The sequence below is a fragment of the Perissodus microlepis genome, chromosome 11 (assembly GCF_051167445.1).
Source record: "Perissodus microlepis isolate ML-2025 ecotype Zambia chromosome 11, ASM5116744v1, whole genome shotgun sequence".
NCBI classification, from domain to species: Eukaryota; Metazoa; Chordata; class Actinopteri; order Cichliformes; family Cichlidae; genus Perissodus; species Perissodus microlepis.
Genome location: NC_140471.1, coordinates 8824551 through 8842481, shown reverse-complemented (window position 1 = coordinate 8842481; position 17931 = coordinate 8824551). Strand labels below are relative to the sequence as shown.

General features: G+C 41.4%; 2 protein-coding genes across 3 annotated transcripts in view; both read right to left on the bottom strand.

The window, feature by feature from the left end:
* The window catches only part of hivep3b (HIVEP zinc finger 3b), a 38778-nt gene extending 36195 nt beyond the window's left edge, over positions 1 to 2583 (bottom strand). Inside the window, exon 1 of one of the 2 annotated variants that reach the window (XM_084943017.1) lies at positions 2562 to 2583. The gene's annotated coding sequence lies outside the window, so the exon portion shown is untranslated. Of the gene's footprint in view, positions 1 to 1341; positions 1614 to 2561 lie in introns of those variants that run through there. The other variant, XM_084943014.1, reaches the window with a different exon arrangement.
* A 2885-nt stretch (positions 2584 to 5468) lies between these two features.
* serinc2l (serine incorporator 2, like) lies at positions 5469 to 16155 on the bottom strand. The gene is made up of 10 exons (XM_084944034.1): positions 16008 to 16155; positions 15105 to 15266; positions 11879 to 12066; positions 11686 to 11765; positions 11416 to 11550; positions 11007 to 11176; positions 9174 to 9264; positions 7985 to 8135; positions 7693 to 7902; positions 5469 to 7204 (listed from the first exon to the last, which is right to left on the bottom strand). The coding sequence occupies exons 1-10, from the start codon at positions 16044 to 16046 to the stop codon at positions 7066 to 7068; spliced, it is 1365 nt and encodes a 454-aa protein (XP_084800160.1). The 5' UTR covers positions 16047 to 16155; the 3' UTR covers positions 5469 to 7065.
* Positions 16156 to 17931: the final 1776 nt, after the last annotated feature.

The window sequence follows — 17931 nt, the reverse complement described above, 5'->3', positions numbered from 1 at the left end:
CAACTTTAAGACGTAGTAATTATCCATAACAAGCTGCCTTCTGACTTTCGACTGTTGTGAAAACATCAAAGCCTTGAATCTCGCCTTTTATCCCCGTCCATGTCAAAACTATTAATGGCAGTAATCTCTGACAGCAGGTATTTTGTCCAATGACCAAATCCTCCACGACGCGAACAGTCTTGGAATTCTGCAAGGAAATGGAGCGGCGCTCTCCTCAGGTGCCTGCTGAGCTAGCGCCTTCCTTCAGCCAGCAACACCACAAACTGGTCTTGATCCAGGCCAGAGTGGAGCACCGTAAGTTCGCCACTTTCTGCTGATTCACTAAGAAATAATTGCATATTGGCCTCTCTCCCTTTTCACCCCACCCCACCTTTACCACTATGGTCTGACATCTTACTGTATCTTTGTGGTGGGACTTAAAAGAGTACAGCTGGCAGACGTCGCCAAGGACGCTGCAGCATAGAGGCTGCTGTGTTTGTTTCCTTTTCAAATGCTTGCACTGATGAGGTACTGAACCTCATCTCCTATGTAAAACACAACAAAACAAAAACGAGACAGCATCAGCTGGCTGTGGTCTTCATCTACACAGAACAACAGATTTCAAGTGCTATCCATATCTCACTTCCTGTAAAAGTAACATCAGAGGTGCAAAACCATGACTTTGCCTTATGCCAACTTCTGATTTTACACAGACAGATAGAGTTACACTAAAACTCAATGACACAACTTCAAGTAGATGAAAATACCACCAAAAAAACTGTTTTGTTAGCTGAGCCCATCTATCACATAAAAGCAGATCAACAGAGTACAAAAGCATGATGTCATCGTCCAAAAATCTGGCAAGTGTAGGTGTAGCCCATTACAAATAACTTCACAGGCCTGATCGTGAATCGCGTGTTTATGCGTAGCGTGCGCGTGCTAGCCCCCCATCCCCACCACTCCTGCTCTCCTCAGCCGGTTAGCTATTGAGGACAGCCGGGGTGAATGAAGGTGCATGATGAAGCATATGCTGTCAGCTGTATATGTGCAGCGCCCCTGCCGCTACTTCAGCGTACAGTACTTTGGTGAAAAGGAAAAAAAAAACTCGCTCTGCTGCTCGGGTCCGCTACACGCAACACATCTTTAATCATTTATCACCAAAACGCATCGCTCAACTTCATATCACACTCACGCTTTTTAAAATAAATAAACACCAAAAATAAAATAAAATACGGCCGGGATCAGCTGTCAACTTCACACCGTGTACCCCTCCCCTCTCGGTCTCTCTCGCGCTTTCTTTCTGACGAGCACCACAAGCCAAATGAAAGTAAGTAACAAACAGCCGACACGGTTCATATTTACCAGCTTGCTACAGTGCTGGCGCTGCAGCCATTTATCCCGTTGCGAAGGGGCCAGAAGTCCGCATTTCCTGGATTGTGATGCGCCGGGATCAGCTGCTGTGCGCCCGGGTTTCTGTGCAGGGAGGACCGGAGGGGCTGGTTGTGCTTCCCACTGTTGTGTCAGACCGGACAGCGATGCCACGTTCAGCAGATCGCCACAAAAAAACAACATCTCGCCCTACGCAAGACACACTTCGCGGTTCCGCACCACCCCGCGCAGTAGGTCCGGTGGGCACCGCCCTCCCGTCAGCCTCCACCAGTCGGCTGGCGCGCCGAGCCCCGTCTCATGAATAATCATAAGCTGTAGAAGGACGCCATTGGTTGAGAGGAGCGGTTCCTGGTTAATGCTGTTAATTCTAATTAGCTAGACAAGCTCGCGCAGTGAGCGTGAGAGTTCTGGAGTCAAACTGAGCCGTTTATCCACTTTATTTTCCTCCGTGGACCTACACCATCACCGCACCCCTCCATCCTGTACCACAACAGTCTACTTGAACGAGTGACTGAGATGACATCACACAAAAGATCTTAACAATGATTTGTTATGAGCTGAAACCATAAATGAATTAACTTCAATTGCGCAAGGGTGCTGTGCCATTCTGCAGTTTTAGGACCCGATACCAAGTAAATACAGGGCCAATGTAACGATATCCCTAAGGATACTTTTAACCTTTAAAGGTATGTTTATGAGATGAATGATCATCAGTTAGCCAAAGTTGAACCCATTTTAATGGCCAATTGATTACTGATTTTTACTTTCCACAATAATTGCTTGATATAACATTATAACAGGCCTGGTATGTAAATGTGTCTGTCTCTAAATCATATTGGGTATGATTTAGAGACAGACACATAAGTATTAAGCCTATCCTGCTATCGTGCTAGTATCGTTCCAATATCAATACAAGTTTAGGGATGGACACTATCGATATTTGGATCGATCTGCACACTTCTAGTTTGCAGTTTTGGCAGACACCCGGCTGCAATGGGTGCTGATCTGTTGACCATGGCTCTCTGACCTTCTCCTGTTTGAGGGCCCATAAGTAGGGACTTATGGGAGTTAGATGCAAAAGGTCAATGAGAAAGGCATTCCTGGAGATCAAATGGTAATCAAAGGCCAGTGGACATCAGAGTGCACGAGTTGTGGTAACTGGCAGCCGGAGCTTATCTCTTCACCTGACTCACCCATCGTCACTGCCAAGGCATCCAGCAACTGAATTGCACATGTCCTGATGTTTCACTGGAGAATGCACGTGTGAGCGTACAGTTAGTCCTGCTCTTTTGTGTCTCATATTTTCTGAGCTGTCTGTGCATCTGCATCCAGCACGCAAACTCTTTGTGCTCGTGGCTGAGAACAGCTCTGCAGCGGAGAGGGGAAAAGGAAAGGAAAAGTGCGAAGGAGGTTGAGAGGGAGGGGTGGATGCGAGGAGAGGTGTAGAAAGGAGAGGATGGGAAAGCAAAGAAAAACGGCGTTAGGAAGTGAGAGACGGAGGAAGAGACAGTGAAAGGAGCGGGGACATGCTGTGGTGTGAGCGCTCCGGAGTGCTACAATATGACTCTGACGAGCTTATGTAACCAGACCGGCCTGGCATTTGGCTCACAGCAGACGCCGGCTGCACTAACTATTATATAACTGCATTAGCTGCTCCTCTGAGCTGAGGGAGAGCATGCGCACACACTCAGAGTTGTAGACTTCCAGCTTAGAGCAGAGGGACTGCTTTGCACTGTAGCCTGTGCTGTGCGAGTGCGAGAACGTAGAAATACAGAGGAAGTTCATCAGTTCAACAGGAACGAGCAGAGCTGTTAGCGGACCATACATATTTAGTGGAGAGAAACTGCACAGCGCAGTCTGTCGGGCATCAGCATCTTCCCATCATCCCGCAACAAGTTTCCAATCCCGAAAAGCCTAATTGGGGCTTAATGTTGGGTAAATGTTTCCAGTGCTCGTGCAGTATGCCAGCAGGGTCCAAACTCAATTAGCTCCCCTGCATGCAGTGCATAATTTAATCGGCCTGGATTCCACTCTTAAAACCCAATTACACCTCAGACAGGCATTTCCAGTCATTCCGTCAAAGAGGTGGTCAGGGATGCATAACCCCTAACAAAAACGGTACTTATCTAAATCAGCATCAGGAGAAGTCAACACCGCTCACTGTTCAATATTTGCAATATGAAAGTGCGAAACAAAACTGAAATAGTCTCATGCTTTAGTGCGGAGGCGGAACTCGTTCTTGACTAAAATGCGGCCAAACACTGACATTTGCAAGCCGAGATTAAGGTCAGGGCTAACACTGCAAGTGATAACGATTGTCTGAATCAATCTAAAATTAAAAATCCCAGCAGGCCTAACTAAGCATGGCTGCAGAGCTACACTAAGTGGCTCATAATCAGCACATTACAGCTCCTGATTATTGCGGCGACAAATTGCATCTGATGATAACAGAGGAAATGAAAGTGAAATTTATGACGCTGGAGCCAATGGCCGAAGACGAGGAGAGTCTTAAATCTACTCAATGAGAAAACCAGATCTCACATTTGTACACCTGATGATAGCAGGGGAAATAAAAGTGAAATTTATGACGCCTGGCTAATTTGTTCTCGGGTGCTGGTGCTGCCTGAATTCAGAGGCTGTTACATTTCAGATGGGGCTAATGAAAGAAGAGTGTTTGTTTAATAAGTCTGATTGTTTTATAATGTAAACGCTCCAGTCAGTGAGGGAGAAATGAAGAAATAGGAGATAAAACAGTTTTGTGGGGTCAAAACGTCAGAGATTTGGAGGATGTGCTGCAAGCCTGCTCCTGTCAGAGGACAGACATGGCTTCTTTCAGTTTTGGTAGTTTACTACAAATGCCTGTGCGTTTGACAGTGATTACACAAGACTTGACATGCACCCTGTTCCTCCACGAAGTGAAGTCACATGTCAGGCACAAGTACATGGACAAAAACTGCAAAAAGCCAAAAGGAAAGGCTGGCAAACATGCATGCAATGCGCAGTGTTCCAGCATCACCACATCACAACAAGCCAAATGCAGAAACAGAGCATTGGATATCACGCCTGCAGCTGCAGTTAAAAAAATTGTTCAGTTTTTCAGTAAAGTCCTTTACGCAGATGTTGCAGCGCACACAACTGCTGTCCTCTCCTGAGGCAGTTGTGTTTTCCCAGCTTGTCTAAATTTAAATCTGTTGAATAGTCGTAATTTCAGTTTTGGACTCTTTTTTTAAAGACTCCTTGCTATTTTCATAGCTGTTTTCTTTAAGGATTTAGTGAAGTGTTGTCATCTTCCCCACAGTGTTTAGGAAGTCTTTGTTTCCTCAGCTTAAAGTGAAATAAATCAGATTTCAGTCTGTCAAACAGGCACAATCCATCAACTCAGGATTGAAATGGATAGGCTGATGGGGTGTTGCTGCGGGAGGGTGGAGGTCCACAGGAGGCAGTATGTCCTGAATATTTCCACATTCAGAGCCGACTGGATTGAGTGAGTGCAGCAGCCAAAACCAACATGTCCTGTCTACCAGCCAGGCAAGGAGGAAATAACACAGCGGAGATTGGCACACACTGTGCTGTCTCTGTACCAGCAGAGAGGAGCGATTGCACACATTTTGCTGCTTTGATTTCGAGTTAAGAACAAATGTGTAAAACATGGTGAGAGCTGAACCCTTTTATAGACTGGAAATGGTTCACTTTCAGTTTAGCGTTGTACTCGTGTGACAACAAGATAACTACAAGTACAATCAGCAAAGCATTAGCAGCTGATGAATGTCCCCCAATCACACAACTGATGGACAGATAAAAATCAGCACATTAGCGCCTGTGAGCTCCTTCTCAGTCCCAGACTGTGGTGCCTCATCACTTTAATCTACATGTTAGGAAAAGAGTGCAATCAGCCTGCGTCCACCATTAGCACCCATAAGCATGAAGGATTTATGTCCAATCTATAACAAGAAACCTGAATAGCCCTACAATGGCAAAGCCACGAAAGAAACAAGCACAGCTCTGCCCACACACAGGTTTTGGTGTAAAACTCCACGTTTGTAGTTGTGATTTATTTATTTAATCCAAACTTTGTATTGAGACTCATTTAAAACAATGAGTGGAGAAGCGTTTCATCTTTATTAAAAACTGAGTCTATACATAAATTACATTTACAGTTTATGTTACAGACTAGTGCTTTATGGCATGCAATGACCAGATCGCCACGATGTAAGGCAAGGTGTAGTAAGCACATCAGCATTAGTGATCTATTAGGATACTTTTTGAAAAAGTGGAACTACAGAAAGGCACTTAATTGTGTTATGAAATTTTAAATTATGATCCAACACATGAAATTTATCTGTAATATTCCCCTTAATGTGACAAAATATATAAACAACGTTAAAAAAAAAGTTAAATCAATGAGAAAACTTTTGAAAAACTGCATTCACTACACTCATATGCAGCCAAAGAAACACAACATCCGATTCATGTGTGTGTCCAGCGAAATGTCTGAAAATGACAACTGCAAATCAGGATTGTACCAAAAACTTTTTCCACAATTACAAAATATACTCACCTTATTTCAACTCATTCCAGTCATACTGAAATTGAGGTAACAACTATATAATGCATATGTAAGAGTACTGGATCACCATTACAGCCATTGAATCACTACGAAAGTCAATACCAGCAATAAAAATAACAGCAATTTGAAAATGTATTATTATTATTGTTTTGTACATTGAGACATTTAAAAATCCAGTTTTTAGCCCAATAATTCACGGTGCAACCTCCTTACTATAATGGCATTTATAAATGCAGGTAGTGTGGGATTTATGCTTCACCTCCTGAACCATACCACTGCACACTGCATGACGCTGACTGCTACGGATCAATACACGTCTCCTTGCTGCAAACAGTTTGCTATACATGACATAAACACTGTTGTCTGTGGCTGTCAGAGGCATGGAAAAGCTTAGCACCGGAGAAAAATCATCTTAGCTTGGAGCAGACGAGGAAGAGCTGAGACTGGCTGTCTATTAGGACACTCTTGCTCAAGGTGCAATCACATGGATTTGCTTGCAGCCTAGTAGCTGCGGGGAAGCCCTGTTATGATCTGAAGGGCGTGCCATATTAGTCTTATCTAGTTTTCACAGTCACCTCATTCTGAGGCTCCCGATCCTCGGTGCCCCCTGCAGTAAAGGAGTACAGCTAATCAGGGGTATTCCAGATTGAGCCAATCAGAGAGCTCTGATCTGAAAGACCTTTAAAAGGGAATCTAACTGAAATGTCTGAGGTATTGAGAAAGTGCCTTGTTGCTGAGTCGTTGTTATGGAATTTAAAACTTAGAACGGAGATACTGGTGCTTATATGCTCACACTACAGAAGGTAGGGCGGCAAGCCTATTAATGTGAGTCACTGGAAAATGAAAAATTCCCATGGGTAAGTATAGACTCTATAAACTTACCAAACATTTAAAATCTTCTTAAACAATATCTGTAGTAATTATTACACCAAATAAGCCAACCAAGAGGTGTAAACCAACACAAACACAATAACAACACATACAAATGTAAAAACAAAAACAAAACAGAAATGTCAAGAAATGAAAATTCTTAATAACATTCTTTCTGTTTCCTTCTTAGCAACTTGACTTCACCAGCCGCCAAAAAACAGAAAACAAATAATCAAATATAAGTGAAAGATGATGTACGCTCAGCTGAAATCCCTGTCAGGGAAAATAAGAGGGGCAATGAGGGTCCAAAGGTAAAGCCCGAGGCCCAGCCAGCTGGAACTCATCTTCACCCAAACAGCTGGCATAGTGCTCTGCATGACCTGGGTGTTGGTTTCTGGTCTGTTGGAGGACACAGAGGAAAAAGTAGCAATTTAGTTTACACAAACTCAACTTACCACATGTTTGGAAATTCATCCACACTTCCTCTAGATACATGAATTGGTCACAAAAGAAAGAAAAAACAAAGATACTGTGGTGGTGAGTGAGGTTCATCTAAACCGAGATGATTCAAGAGGCTGACATTCAATCTGTGCTGAAAGAATGAAGAACTTTCAGGTGAACTAGTCTGCCCTCTGGTGGTTCGATTGGAGGGTGTCAGAACTTTAAACCACCACATAAACATTGAAACATGTTTTATCCTTTGTTTTGTTTTTTTATCTTTAAATGTTTTACCAAGGAGCTCCACTGCTACTGTGCCGCGATCACAAGTAGCTGTATGTAAGTAACTGATAAAGGTGAAAATTATGGATTTTAAATTCACCGTCAGGGTCAAAAGTCTCATATCGTACCTGTTGCTTCATGTCTGTCAGTCTGCTGTGAGTACTTACTTGTACCAGTTGGTAAGAGTCATCATGATGTACAGAGAGGCCAGACAGAGGTGGAAATGGAAAAAGGAGTAGCTGTAAGTGACACTCTCCTCTTCATTGTCAACAGCCCTGCGGATACCATCCTCTCCAACCACACCCTCTCCACCTGACCCTCCGCCCTCCTCTGTCTGCATCAGCTTGTTTACCTGGGTGTTGCTGGATGAACGGATACTGAGGGAGAGACAGAATGAGGAAGTTTAACAAAAGTAAATAAAACAGAACGTATATTATTTGCCGGCACTGCTAATCTTACCTGGCATAGAGAGTACAAAAGAGGAAGATGATCAATCCCACAATGCCCTGAGCATCCCACCACTGCACCTGTCCTGTAGGGCTGCCACCAGACGGTTGAGTGGTGTTGACGTTTGACACTAGACTCAACAGGCTGGGGTTACACTTACGATCTATAAGAGGCAAAGTGCACAGAAGACCACGAAGAAATTGTACACACAAATTATAAAATGTTTTGAAAAGCACATTATTATACAGTGAGAAGGCAATACACATTTTTTAATGTTTTTTTTCTCTTCTGTAACTAACAGCACTGAAGATGCAACTTTAAAGTATCAAAAATCCATGAATACACCTTTTTCCCTTTACTGTTAAACTTCTAACATTTAAACGTTTCATTATTTATTCAATCTTTTTCATCTCAACAGTGTCTTTCATACTAGTGCTTCACTGGTGTGAAAGTTGCTTCACAACTCAACTTCAATTTTATTTATATAGTAGCAAATCACAAGAGTCAGGCACTTTAATATTGTAAGTTAAAGACTCTACAATATTAGAGAGAAAACCTCAACAATCACACAAACTCCTATAAGCAAGCACTTGGCAACAATAGGAATGAAAAACTCCCTTTTAACAGGAAGACACCTCCAGCAGAACCAGGCTCAGGGATGGGCAGCCATTTGCCAGTACTGATAAAGTGTGATCAGAACAATAGGGAAAAAAACCTGACCTCTGACCTTGAGGTTGAAGTCACTCACATTCAAACTCGTCTGAGATTTTTAGCAAATACACCTATCGTATTCATTTGAAAATCTGACGTCACCTCGTTCTCCAGTTATTGTATTCACTAAATTGGTCGTCCACAGCTTTGAGATGATGAGTCATTACATCTTCAGCGTCACGTCAGTGGGACTAAGATGACTACATCTTAACATGAATGTAACTAGTCAACACAACACTGCCCATTGTGACTACTCACAGGGGACATGCAACTCACATGAAAATGAGACACAGAGGGTGTGCTAACTATTAGCAAAATGCAGCTCTTTGTTTATTTAGAGTCCCAGGGAAAAACTCACCTTTCAAATAAAAATGCTGCGGCAAATAAACAGCAAGTAGATATAATAAATGAAAACAGTCAGGAAACAGGAAAAAAAAGCATGCAAGTAAAACCTAAGGTAGACTTAGGATTAAGAAGCCAGAAGACTCACTGGGATTGTTGGTCATCGCAGACCAGGTGACATACATGGTGTAGAGGGAAATAATAGAAGCCTGAAGCAGACCAGAGTATGGTTGAGCTGCCTGTAAATAGAAAAAGTAAAAATATTTAACAAAATAATAATAAAATAAAATGTTCAGCTGCTTTGAAAGGAAGGTTTATTTAACAGTGTTTGAATGTACTGCTTGTTTGCATCACAAACTCAACAGAGCCTATGAAAAAATACTCATTCATAAAGTTTTGGGGAAGAATATTAACAAAACATTCAGAAAACCTGACCTCTGACCTTGAGGTTTAGGCCACAGAGACTTGAACTCATCTGAGACTGAAATAAATATCATAGTTTGATCTACCAGCAAAGTCCTACGTTGCATGTTTTTGAGTTATCACATTTACAGCCTTTTGGGTCCACGCCATTCGCCCGCCCATAGGTTGACAATACCCCATCAACCTTTTACAACTGAGTGGTAAAAAGTACTTAAGGATTTAAAGGTACCTAAAACTAAAAAGTACTTAAACCATCAAAAGTTAACTAAAGCCATTAACAGAATGCAAAGAAACAACTGCCATGAGTTTGTATACAAAACATGGAGGAAAAGAAAATAAGAAATAAAAAAAGAGACATTAAGTGAACTTAAAAATAGGTGTAGTGTACTTTTGTGATACACCAATTTGTATCACAAGATAGTGTAGCAACCAGTCTGCCCTAAGTCCAATGTGAGAGGAAGAGGAAATGCTGATGGCAAGGCAGATATGATATGTTTAGGTTATCAGGGCAGCAAACATTGCCTGAAGGACCTGGAAAGCAGCCCTTATTACTACCAGCACTAATTCCTGGAAAGAAACCAGAGAAAAAAAATAAAAAATACAAACAGCAGCAAAACGCAAACATCCGGGTTTCTTTCAAGCACTGGTATCTGCCAGAAAACAAGTTCAGTCCGCTGACTGCGACAGGGAGGGTGGCAGGCTTTCTGCTGCAGCCGATGAATGTACTACTGTCTGTTAGCCATGAAGCTAAAGTGTATGAAACAAATGAAGTAGCTGCATAGGTACAGCTGCCATGTCGCTGCCAACCCAGGAGGTGAGAGAAAAGGAGATCAGTTAGAGAGCACTGAATAATGCTTACATGAGTTCACACACAGCAAACGAGGATATAGCCTACTGTAATTAATTAGGAAATTAGGTATTAGGTTGGCTGAACAGGTTATTACAATTTTCTTAGAGATTCTCAGATTTTCTAAGCTGTTTACATTAAAAGTTACACTTTTTGACTATAAAAATAAAAAACTCACTCTGCTTAAGCTAATAACAACAATGTGTTTGCTGTATGTGAATAATAGCTATGTACCAAATCATTAACCCGCGTATTGTTTGCATTTACCTACCTCCTCCATATAAGGAGGCTGTATTCTATTCCAACTGTAAGAGTAACAGACGAGGTACTTCTGAGCAGGTCACATGTGTGTCACACAGGGATAACACTGACACCATTTACTGTCACATCCACACCTAAGACTAATTTGGACACACCAGTTAACCTAACAAACACGTTTTTGTACTGTGATTACTGTTACTGCAGAACATGCAAACTACACTCAGAAAGCCAGCCGACCAGGAAGTTGTTGCACTGCCCCAAACTTAGACGACATTCAGTTTTTCTGTTTCTGGTAAGAGAGTTGGGCTACAACACAAAACATTCGCCTAGTTCTGGTAGACACTGTTCCCTAGTGGTTCACATTTTACAAATCCAGTAAATACCTTTAACCTCTTGCAATCGCTCCTGTGCGGTATCCAACATTAAGAAATACAGTTTCCATGTTTGTACCTGTATCTTTGGTAAGATGGAAACAATGGAGACGATGACGCAGAAGATAAGGTTGAGGCTGATGAAGACTTTGTGCTCTGTGCAGTTATCTGGCATTGTATAGTAAATGTAGAAAAGCACCACAGCAGCGATAGCCAGTGCATAGTGGAAGACAGTGAAAGACAGCAGCCCTGGAATTGAAATGAATACACAATAACATTAATGATGGTATAACAGAATTATTATTTTCAGAAAAATTATGAAATTGACTCGGGCAGCAGAGAAGCTCTGCTTCATCCTGTGTCAATGCCAGAAATGTCACATACCAATATAACTCAATACTAAATCAGATTTTGTGCGCTATCATTATTTTAAAAAGTCAATACAGTATCAAATATGGAGTCTATCACGAAACTCTTGAATACGTTACCTGCAAACCAGCATTTGTTCCCATTTTCAGCATTTTCTACCCAGGCTTTGTTCCAGGAGTGGGCAAAGTCAATGAGGAGTATGAGTTGGATTATAATGAAGATAAAGGATCCCACCAATCCGAAGTAAAACCACACTGTGAAATGAAAAGGAAAAGATACAGCATCCTCAATCTGCTGAACAGGTATGTGTATATTCTCATTATCATTTCTCAAGAAAAGGATATAGTACAGTTGCTGTTTCTTGTAATTCAGCAAACAGATATTCATACCATCGTGAAATGTCCCATCAGGGATGAAAAAGGCTCCCACTGTAATCCCGACCAGGATCAGAAACTTAAAGAACCAGAACCTGAAGATTTACAAACTTACCATTAGTACAGAAGAAATACAGAAGTAGTACAGTACACATACCTCCCTCCCTGAACCCATTCTTCTGCAATTTAAAAAAAAAAAGGTTTTCACCCATTTTGAATAGCTGCACGTGGGTCTTTACTGCTACGGACACGAATCATGATGACACAGAACAGAAAGAAGAAGCAGGTCATGGCAAAGCACATTCGATACACAGACTTGTACCCCACGATGACATTACAGTCAACCTGGTTTTCAATACCAGGTACTGAAGTTCCGCCCTTGCAAAATCCTGGGATCTGTGGAACAGATGAAAGTCAAATCAAACAAGCTTGCAATTAAACTTATCTAAAAAAGTAAACCATGTATCAAATAGCAATTCAATTACTACTGGTTTTCAGAGGCACTGCAATACAAGTCCTGACTTAGACGTATCACTGTTTCCAGCTTTAATTGTTACAAAAAATACAATGTTACTGTACAGGGTGGGCCATTTATATGGATACACCGTAATAAAATGGGAATGGTTGGTGATATTAAAGTCCTGTTTGTGGCACATTAGTATATGTGAGGGGGCAAACTCCTCAAGATGGGTGGTGACCATGGTGGCCATTTAGAAGTCGGCCATCTTGGATACAACTTTTGTTTTTTCAATAGGAAGAGGGCCATGTGACACATCAAACTTATTGGTAAAGTCACAAGAAAAACAATGGTGTGCTTGGTTTCAACGTAACTTTATTCTTTCATGAGTTATTTACAAGTTTCTCTTTGTTCACAGCCATTGACATGTCGACAGTTAGCAAACTGGTTGCTAAGTTTTGTGAAACTGGTTCAGTGTTGGATTTGCCAAAATGTGGACGCAAGAAAACTGTCACTAATGAAGAAACATCAGTGGCTGTCCTAGCTTCATTCAGCAAGAGCCCACAGCGTAGCACTCGCCGCATGTCACTGGAGAGTGGCATTAGTCGAACATCCCTTCGGCGGATATTAGCTACTCACAAATGGCACCCTTACAAACTCCAGCTACTGCAGCATCTCAACGAGGATGACCCAGATCGGCACACAGAATTTGCAGAATGGGCAAAACAAACATTGGAACAGGACCCTCAGTTCATGCAGAAGATTTTGTTCAGTGATGAGGCAAACTTTTATGTGAATGGTGAAGTTAACAAACAAAACCACCGCTATTGGTCTGACACTAACCCACATTGGATAGATCCCTCCAAGACTGTTGGAACAACAAAAGTGATGGTTTGGTGTGGTATGTGGGGTACAACGATAGTGGGTCCATTCTTCATCAATGGAAACCTCAAGGCCACTGGATATTTGAAATTGCTACATGATGATGTGTTTCCTTCTTTGTGCACTGAAGCTGGAACGTTCCCTGAGTTTTTCCAGCAAGATGGTGCACCACCACATTATGGGTGCCAGGTCCGAGCATTCCTAGATGAACAGTTTCCTGGAAAGTGGATTGGTCGTCGTGGGCCAGTTGAATGGCCCCCAACGTCTCCCGATCTGACCCCCTTAGACTTTTATCTTTGGGGTCATCTGAAGGCAATTGTCTATGGTGTGAAGATACGAGATGTGCAGCACCTGAAACTATGGATACTGGATGCCTGTGCTGGCATTTCTCCTGTAGTGTTGCTGTCAGTGTGTGAAGAGTGGGAGAAGAGGGTTGCATTGACAATCCAACACAATGGGCAGCACATTGAACACATTTTATAAGTGGTCAGAAACTTGTAAATAACTCATGAAAGAATAAAGTTACGTTGAAACCAAGCACACCATTGTTTTTCTTGTGACATTACCAATAAGTTTGATGTGTCACATGGCCCTCTTCCTATTGAAAAAACAAAAGTTGTATCCAAGATGGCTGACTTCTAAATGGCCACCATGGTCACCACCCATCTTGAGGAGTTTGCCCCCTCACATATACTAATGTGCCACAAACAGGACTTTAATATCACCAACCATTCCCATTTTATTACGGTGTATCCATATAAATGGCCCACCCTGTTTTTTGAAACAAAAAACAACCTATTGTGAATACTGTCCAGCAGTAACCAAAGTTAGCAAAGGTCCTGCCAGTTGTAGGAATACAGGCTTTCATATAAAGGTGCTTCTTTATTTTAGTAGAAGTCAGGACAAAACTGAATGCATAACATACAGTGAGACAATCACTAAGAAAGGGCACACTGACTACTTTATAGTGAATCCATGGTTAGCGTTTAGCTAAATGCTTGATGAAGGGGATTCATAATGAGTGAAATATCATAGTTCATTTTCTAATTCGCTAACACCTGTTCAACAATATACAATGACCTTTTCTATTTTTCTAGTTTGTAACAACACTGTAAAAGCTGTTGTTGCCGCTAATTTTGTGCACTACAATCAGGATATGACTTCTCAGGTAACATTACTTAAATGGAGATATGAGAACTTTACAATAAATTATTTAGAGATAAAGTAGCTACAAGAAAAGGATCCAACAATAGATCTGCATCATTTTACATACTTGAGTAAGGCTTTGGTCACATAAACCCAGAGACTGGTTGGTGACCCACCTGGAAACCTCCAGTCACTAGAAAAAAAAAGTGCATTTCCCAGCAGGTTACTGAGTGGCTGTTGGAAGTTTCTGGGTGTTGCCAGGTGAAGTCAGTCGTCAAGAGGGTGCTGCAAAAACCTTCTTGTGTTGTTTGCTACCAGATTGTCACGGTCGCCCATAGTCTGCATGGGTGCAATGATTTGCCTGCAAACACTTTTCTACTGTGGTGAAACTTGAAAAGTGTGACGCTAACCAGAAACTTCTCCTTTGTAGGCAAATGTGCTGTCTTTCTTGTTTGCATAATTTTTCAGTTTCACTACCACTGTGACAGCAGTTGATGAGTATAGACAAGTTGTCTTTCAAACAAATTATGCACGACTGCGCCAATCGGCTGATGACCAAAGCAATCTCAAGAAGGTTTTCGGTGCAGCACCGTAAACCCCTTTCCCTCCAGTTTCATACCAGCAACCACTGGCCACAAACACTTTTTCCTAGCAGCCACTTATCTTTACCAGGGGGTTACTGACTGGTCTCCAGATCTGCAGGAACAGAGATTTAGCAATCACAGCAAATCTCAGGACCAGTTGTTGCCAGATGGGTGCCAACAGGTATCTAGGCCTACAGAGACCTAAGTTTCCAGCCACACCTCATTATGAAATATTATTATTATTATTATGATCATTACTACGATTATTATTATGACTATATGGTGTATATTATGAGTAGTTGTATGTTAAATACTATTGCATATCATTATATACATAAATATGACAATAAGAACAAAGGTCTTACCTTGCGAAGCTGCGTTTCCATTCCAGGAAGGATCATGATGACAGACACAAAGGTTCCCATCAGCAAAAAGAAGGAGAAAACCAAGCGGGTGATGGTGGAGTTATTTGAAGAGGGACAGCAACCACACAAAAGACATGGTGCTGAGCCACACAGACATGAGGCCTGCCGAGGATGGAGGGGTAGGAGGAGAGAGCGATACAGAGCGTGAGAGTTGAAGCTGAAGACAGCCACAAAAATATATCACCTGCTTAGGTGTGATGGCACTCATAAATAGGTTAGCTGAACTACTGTGTGGGTAAATTATTAAACAGGGCAGTTCCAAGGGTTGATGTTTAGATACAAGTAACATGAAATTCGCGCCTCTCACTTAAATGCTTAATTACAAAAAAAAAAAAAAAAACATTAGAGCGCAAGGTTCCTCCATGTATTTTATTTCATCAACGAAAAACACACCACCTTTACCGATACCCTAGTTCCCATATGTAAACGGTTGAACACACCCTGCACTTGTTAAGCCGGTCTAAAAATGAGCTGGTTTCCTACGAAGGCAATCAAAATCACATGCCTTACATCTGGTGTCAGTAACTCGTCAGCTTTAAACACCAAACGTCACTAACTTTCCATTTTATTAACAACGCGATGAAAATGGCCTGTTCACTTCTGACTAGCTTGCTACGCTAACTCGACGTTAAATCGAAAGTATTGGTAGATTTCCCAAGTAACAGTAATTATCAGCTATTTATAAATGGTCTCACATTTGTTGAAGCTATCACATGCCTAACGTCACAACTAACACTTAAACCTGACACCAATTACTGTTATCCTTAGTTTAACCTAACGGTGGGAGAATAAACAAAAGCCTTCCGGAAATATCTAAAACAGACATTGATATGCGATACTTACACAGCTGGCTAAAGAGCACAAGGCCAAGCAAGCCCCCATTTTCACATAAATGTGATGAAATGTATGTATTTATGTTCCGACGCCTTTCGTGTTCCTTCACTAACCCGTTAAAAGCTGCTATGTCTAACACTCGGAAGTTACTGGAGTTTTTCAAAATAAAAGCCCACTTCAAACGTCATCAATTAACCCCATAGCTACAGACTACGCTATCTTCTCTATATGAAAAAACCCAAATCATAGATTCTTAGTGTGAGAAGAAGAGTTTATATATAGTCTGAAGCATTATGAAGAGTTATGTCAATCAAGAAACATTTTGCAGAGCAGAACCAGACAGTAAATACAGGGACTCTGAAACCTACCATCTGTCTTCTCCCTCAGCAAGAGATCATTATCTGCTGTTTAAACGTAGATGCAAAAAGAGAGCCAGTCAGGTGCTGGCAGAAGAAGCCTCGTTAAAGTCCCTGCTGTTGTCGTATTGCTAGCACAGTAGGGAGCCAACAGGGACGGGGTTATTAATAGTCCTTTTAATATAACCTGCAACGTGGAAAATATCAGTGCCAAAAACTTAATGAAATCTATTACAAGTGTTATTACTGAGAAATAGAAGATGTTTTTTTTTTCCAAGTAACTACTTCAAACATTTCTCAACTCACCGAACATTAAAAACATACTTTTCAATAATGTACTTATAGTAACAATACACAGCCAATAAATCACCTTTCAGATACCTCAGCTGTGAAACTGCACTTACTGCATGATTATTTGTTATCTAGTCATCGCATTTGCAAACTTAGGTGTCCACGCTACCCGCCTGCCCGGTGGAGTGACAGCAATAACCCATCAGTCATTTACAAGTGAGGCGTAAAAAGCATTGCTTGCTTAAAAACACGTTTCATAGCATCACCACACTGCACTGGCACTTCTCCTAACACTATTGAAAAGTTAATTTCTATATCCAACACTAGGTTGCAGTATTAACCAGCAGTTTACGCTACTTTCTCTCAGCTAAAGAAGCTCCTGTGACATAATCCCCACTTGTTCTTGCACAGTGTACACAGATTTCATTATGTAAGTAAAGTCTGAAGCTACAAGTGACATTTCACATTTATAGATGGAGACATTTTACACAGAGGCATGAAATAGCACAAGTAGAGAAAAATCTATCAACTAGTTTAGGATGAAAAAAATAATATAATGACAATGTATACTTTATTGATCCGCATGGGGAAATTCCTCTCTGCATTCGCACCCCAAACCTTCCAAACAGGGGGCCACCACTCTACCTACTGAACTATCCCTGCCAAGCATATGTAGCTAACGCATATGTTTCTGAAATCTATACTGAAATGAATGTTTATAGCTGCAAAATGTCTTTTTTTAGGACCTTTCAAGCCTCTGACAAGATGAATCACAGTTGGAGAGAGCTAATAAACAAAGAAGAAAAAGATTTATCCATTTACTCTTGACTAGGTGGTGTAATTTTAGTTATTTTAAAAGCGTCACAAGAAAATATAAAAACAGACATTAAGACCAAATCTATCAAATGTCGGAATGTTTATTCTCCTAATGCGCCACCTGGGAACTGTTTCCGATTAGGAATCAGTCGCTTCATTTTCAACTTTAAAAACGCAGGTGGGTGATTGGGTACTTCTCTGTGTAAAACCTTTGTCAGCTGCTGGGAATAGCAACTTACCCCTGTTACTCTTCTATAATGACATCTTTGTTCTGTCTCACTTTGTTTGCAGCTTATGTCTGTCGCTCTATTTTATTTTTCATAGGAAGCAGCTGCCAAGATTGCAACTTCCCTCTCGTCCATCACTTCTTCTTCATCACTCACTCTAAAGTCTTTTCTTTAAAGGAGGAGCTGTAAGAGACACAAGAGCAGAAAAACATTCATGTCAGTTTTCATAAAAGTTTCGCTGTT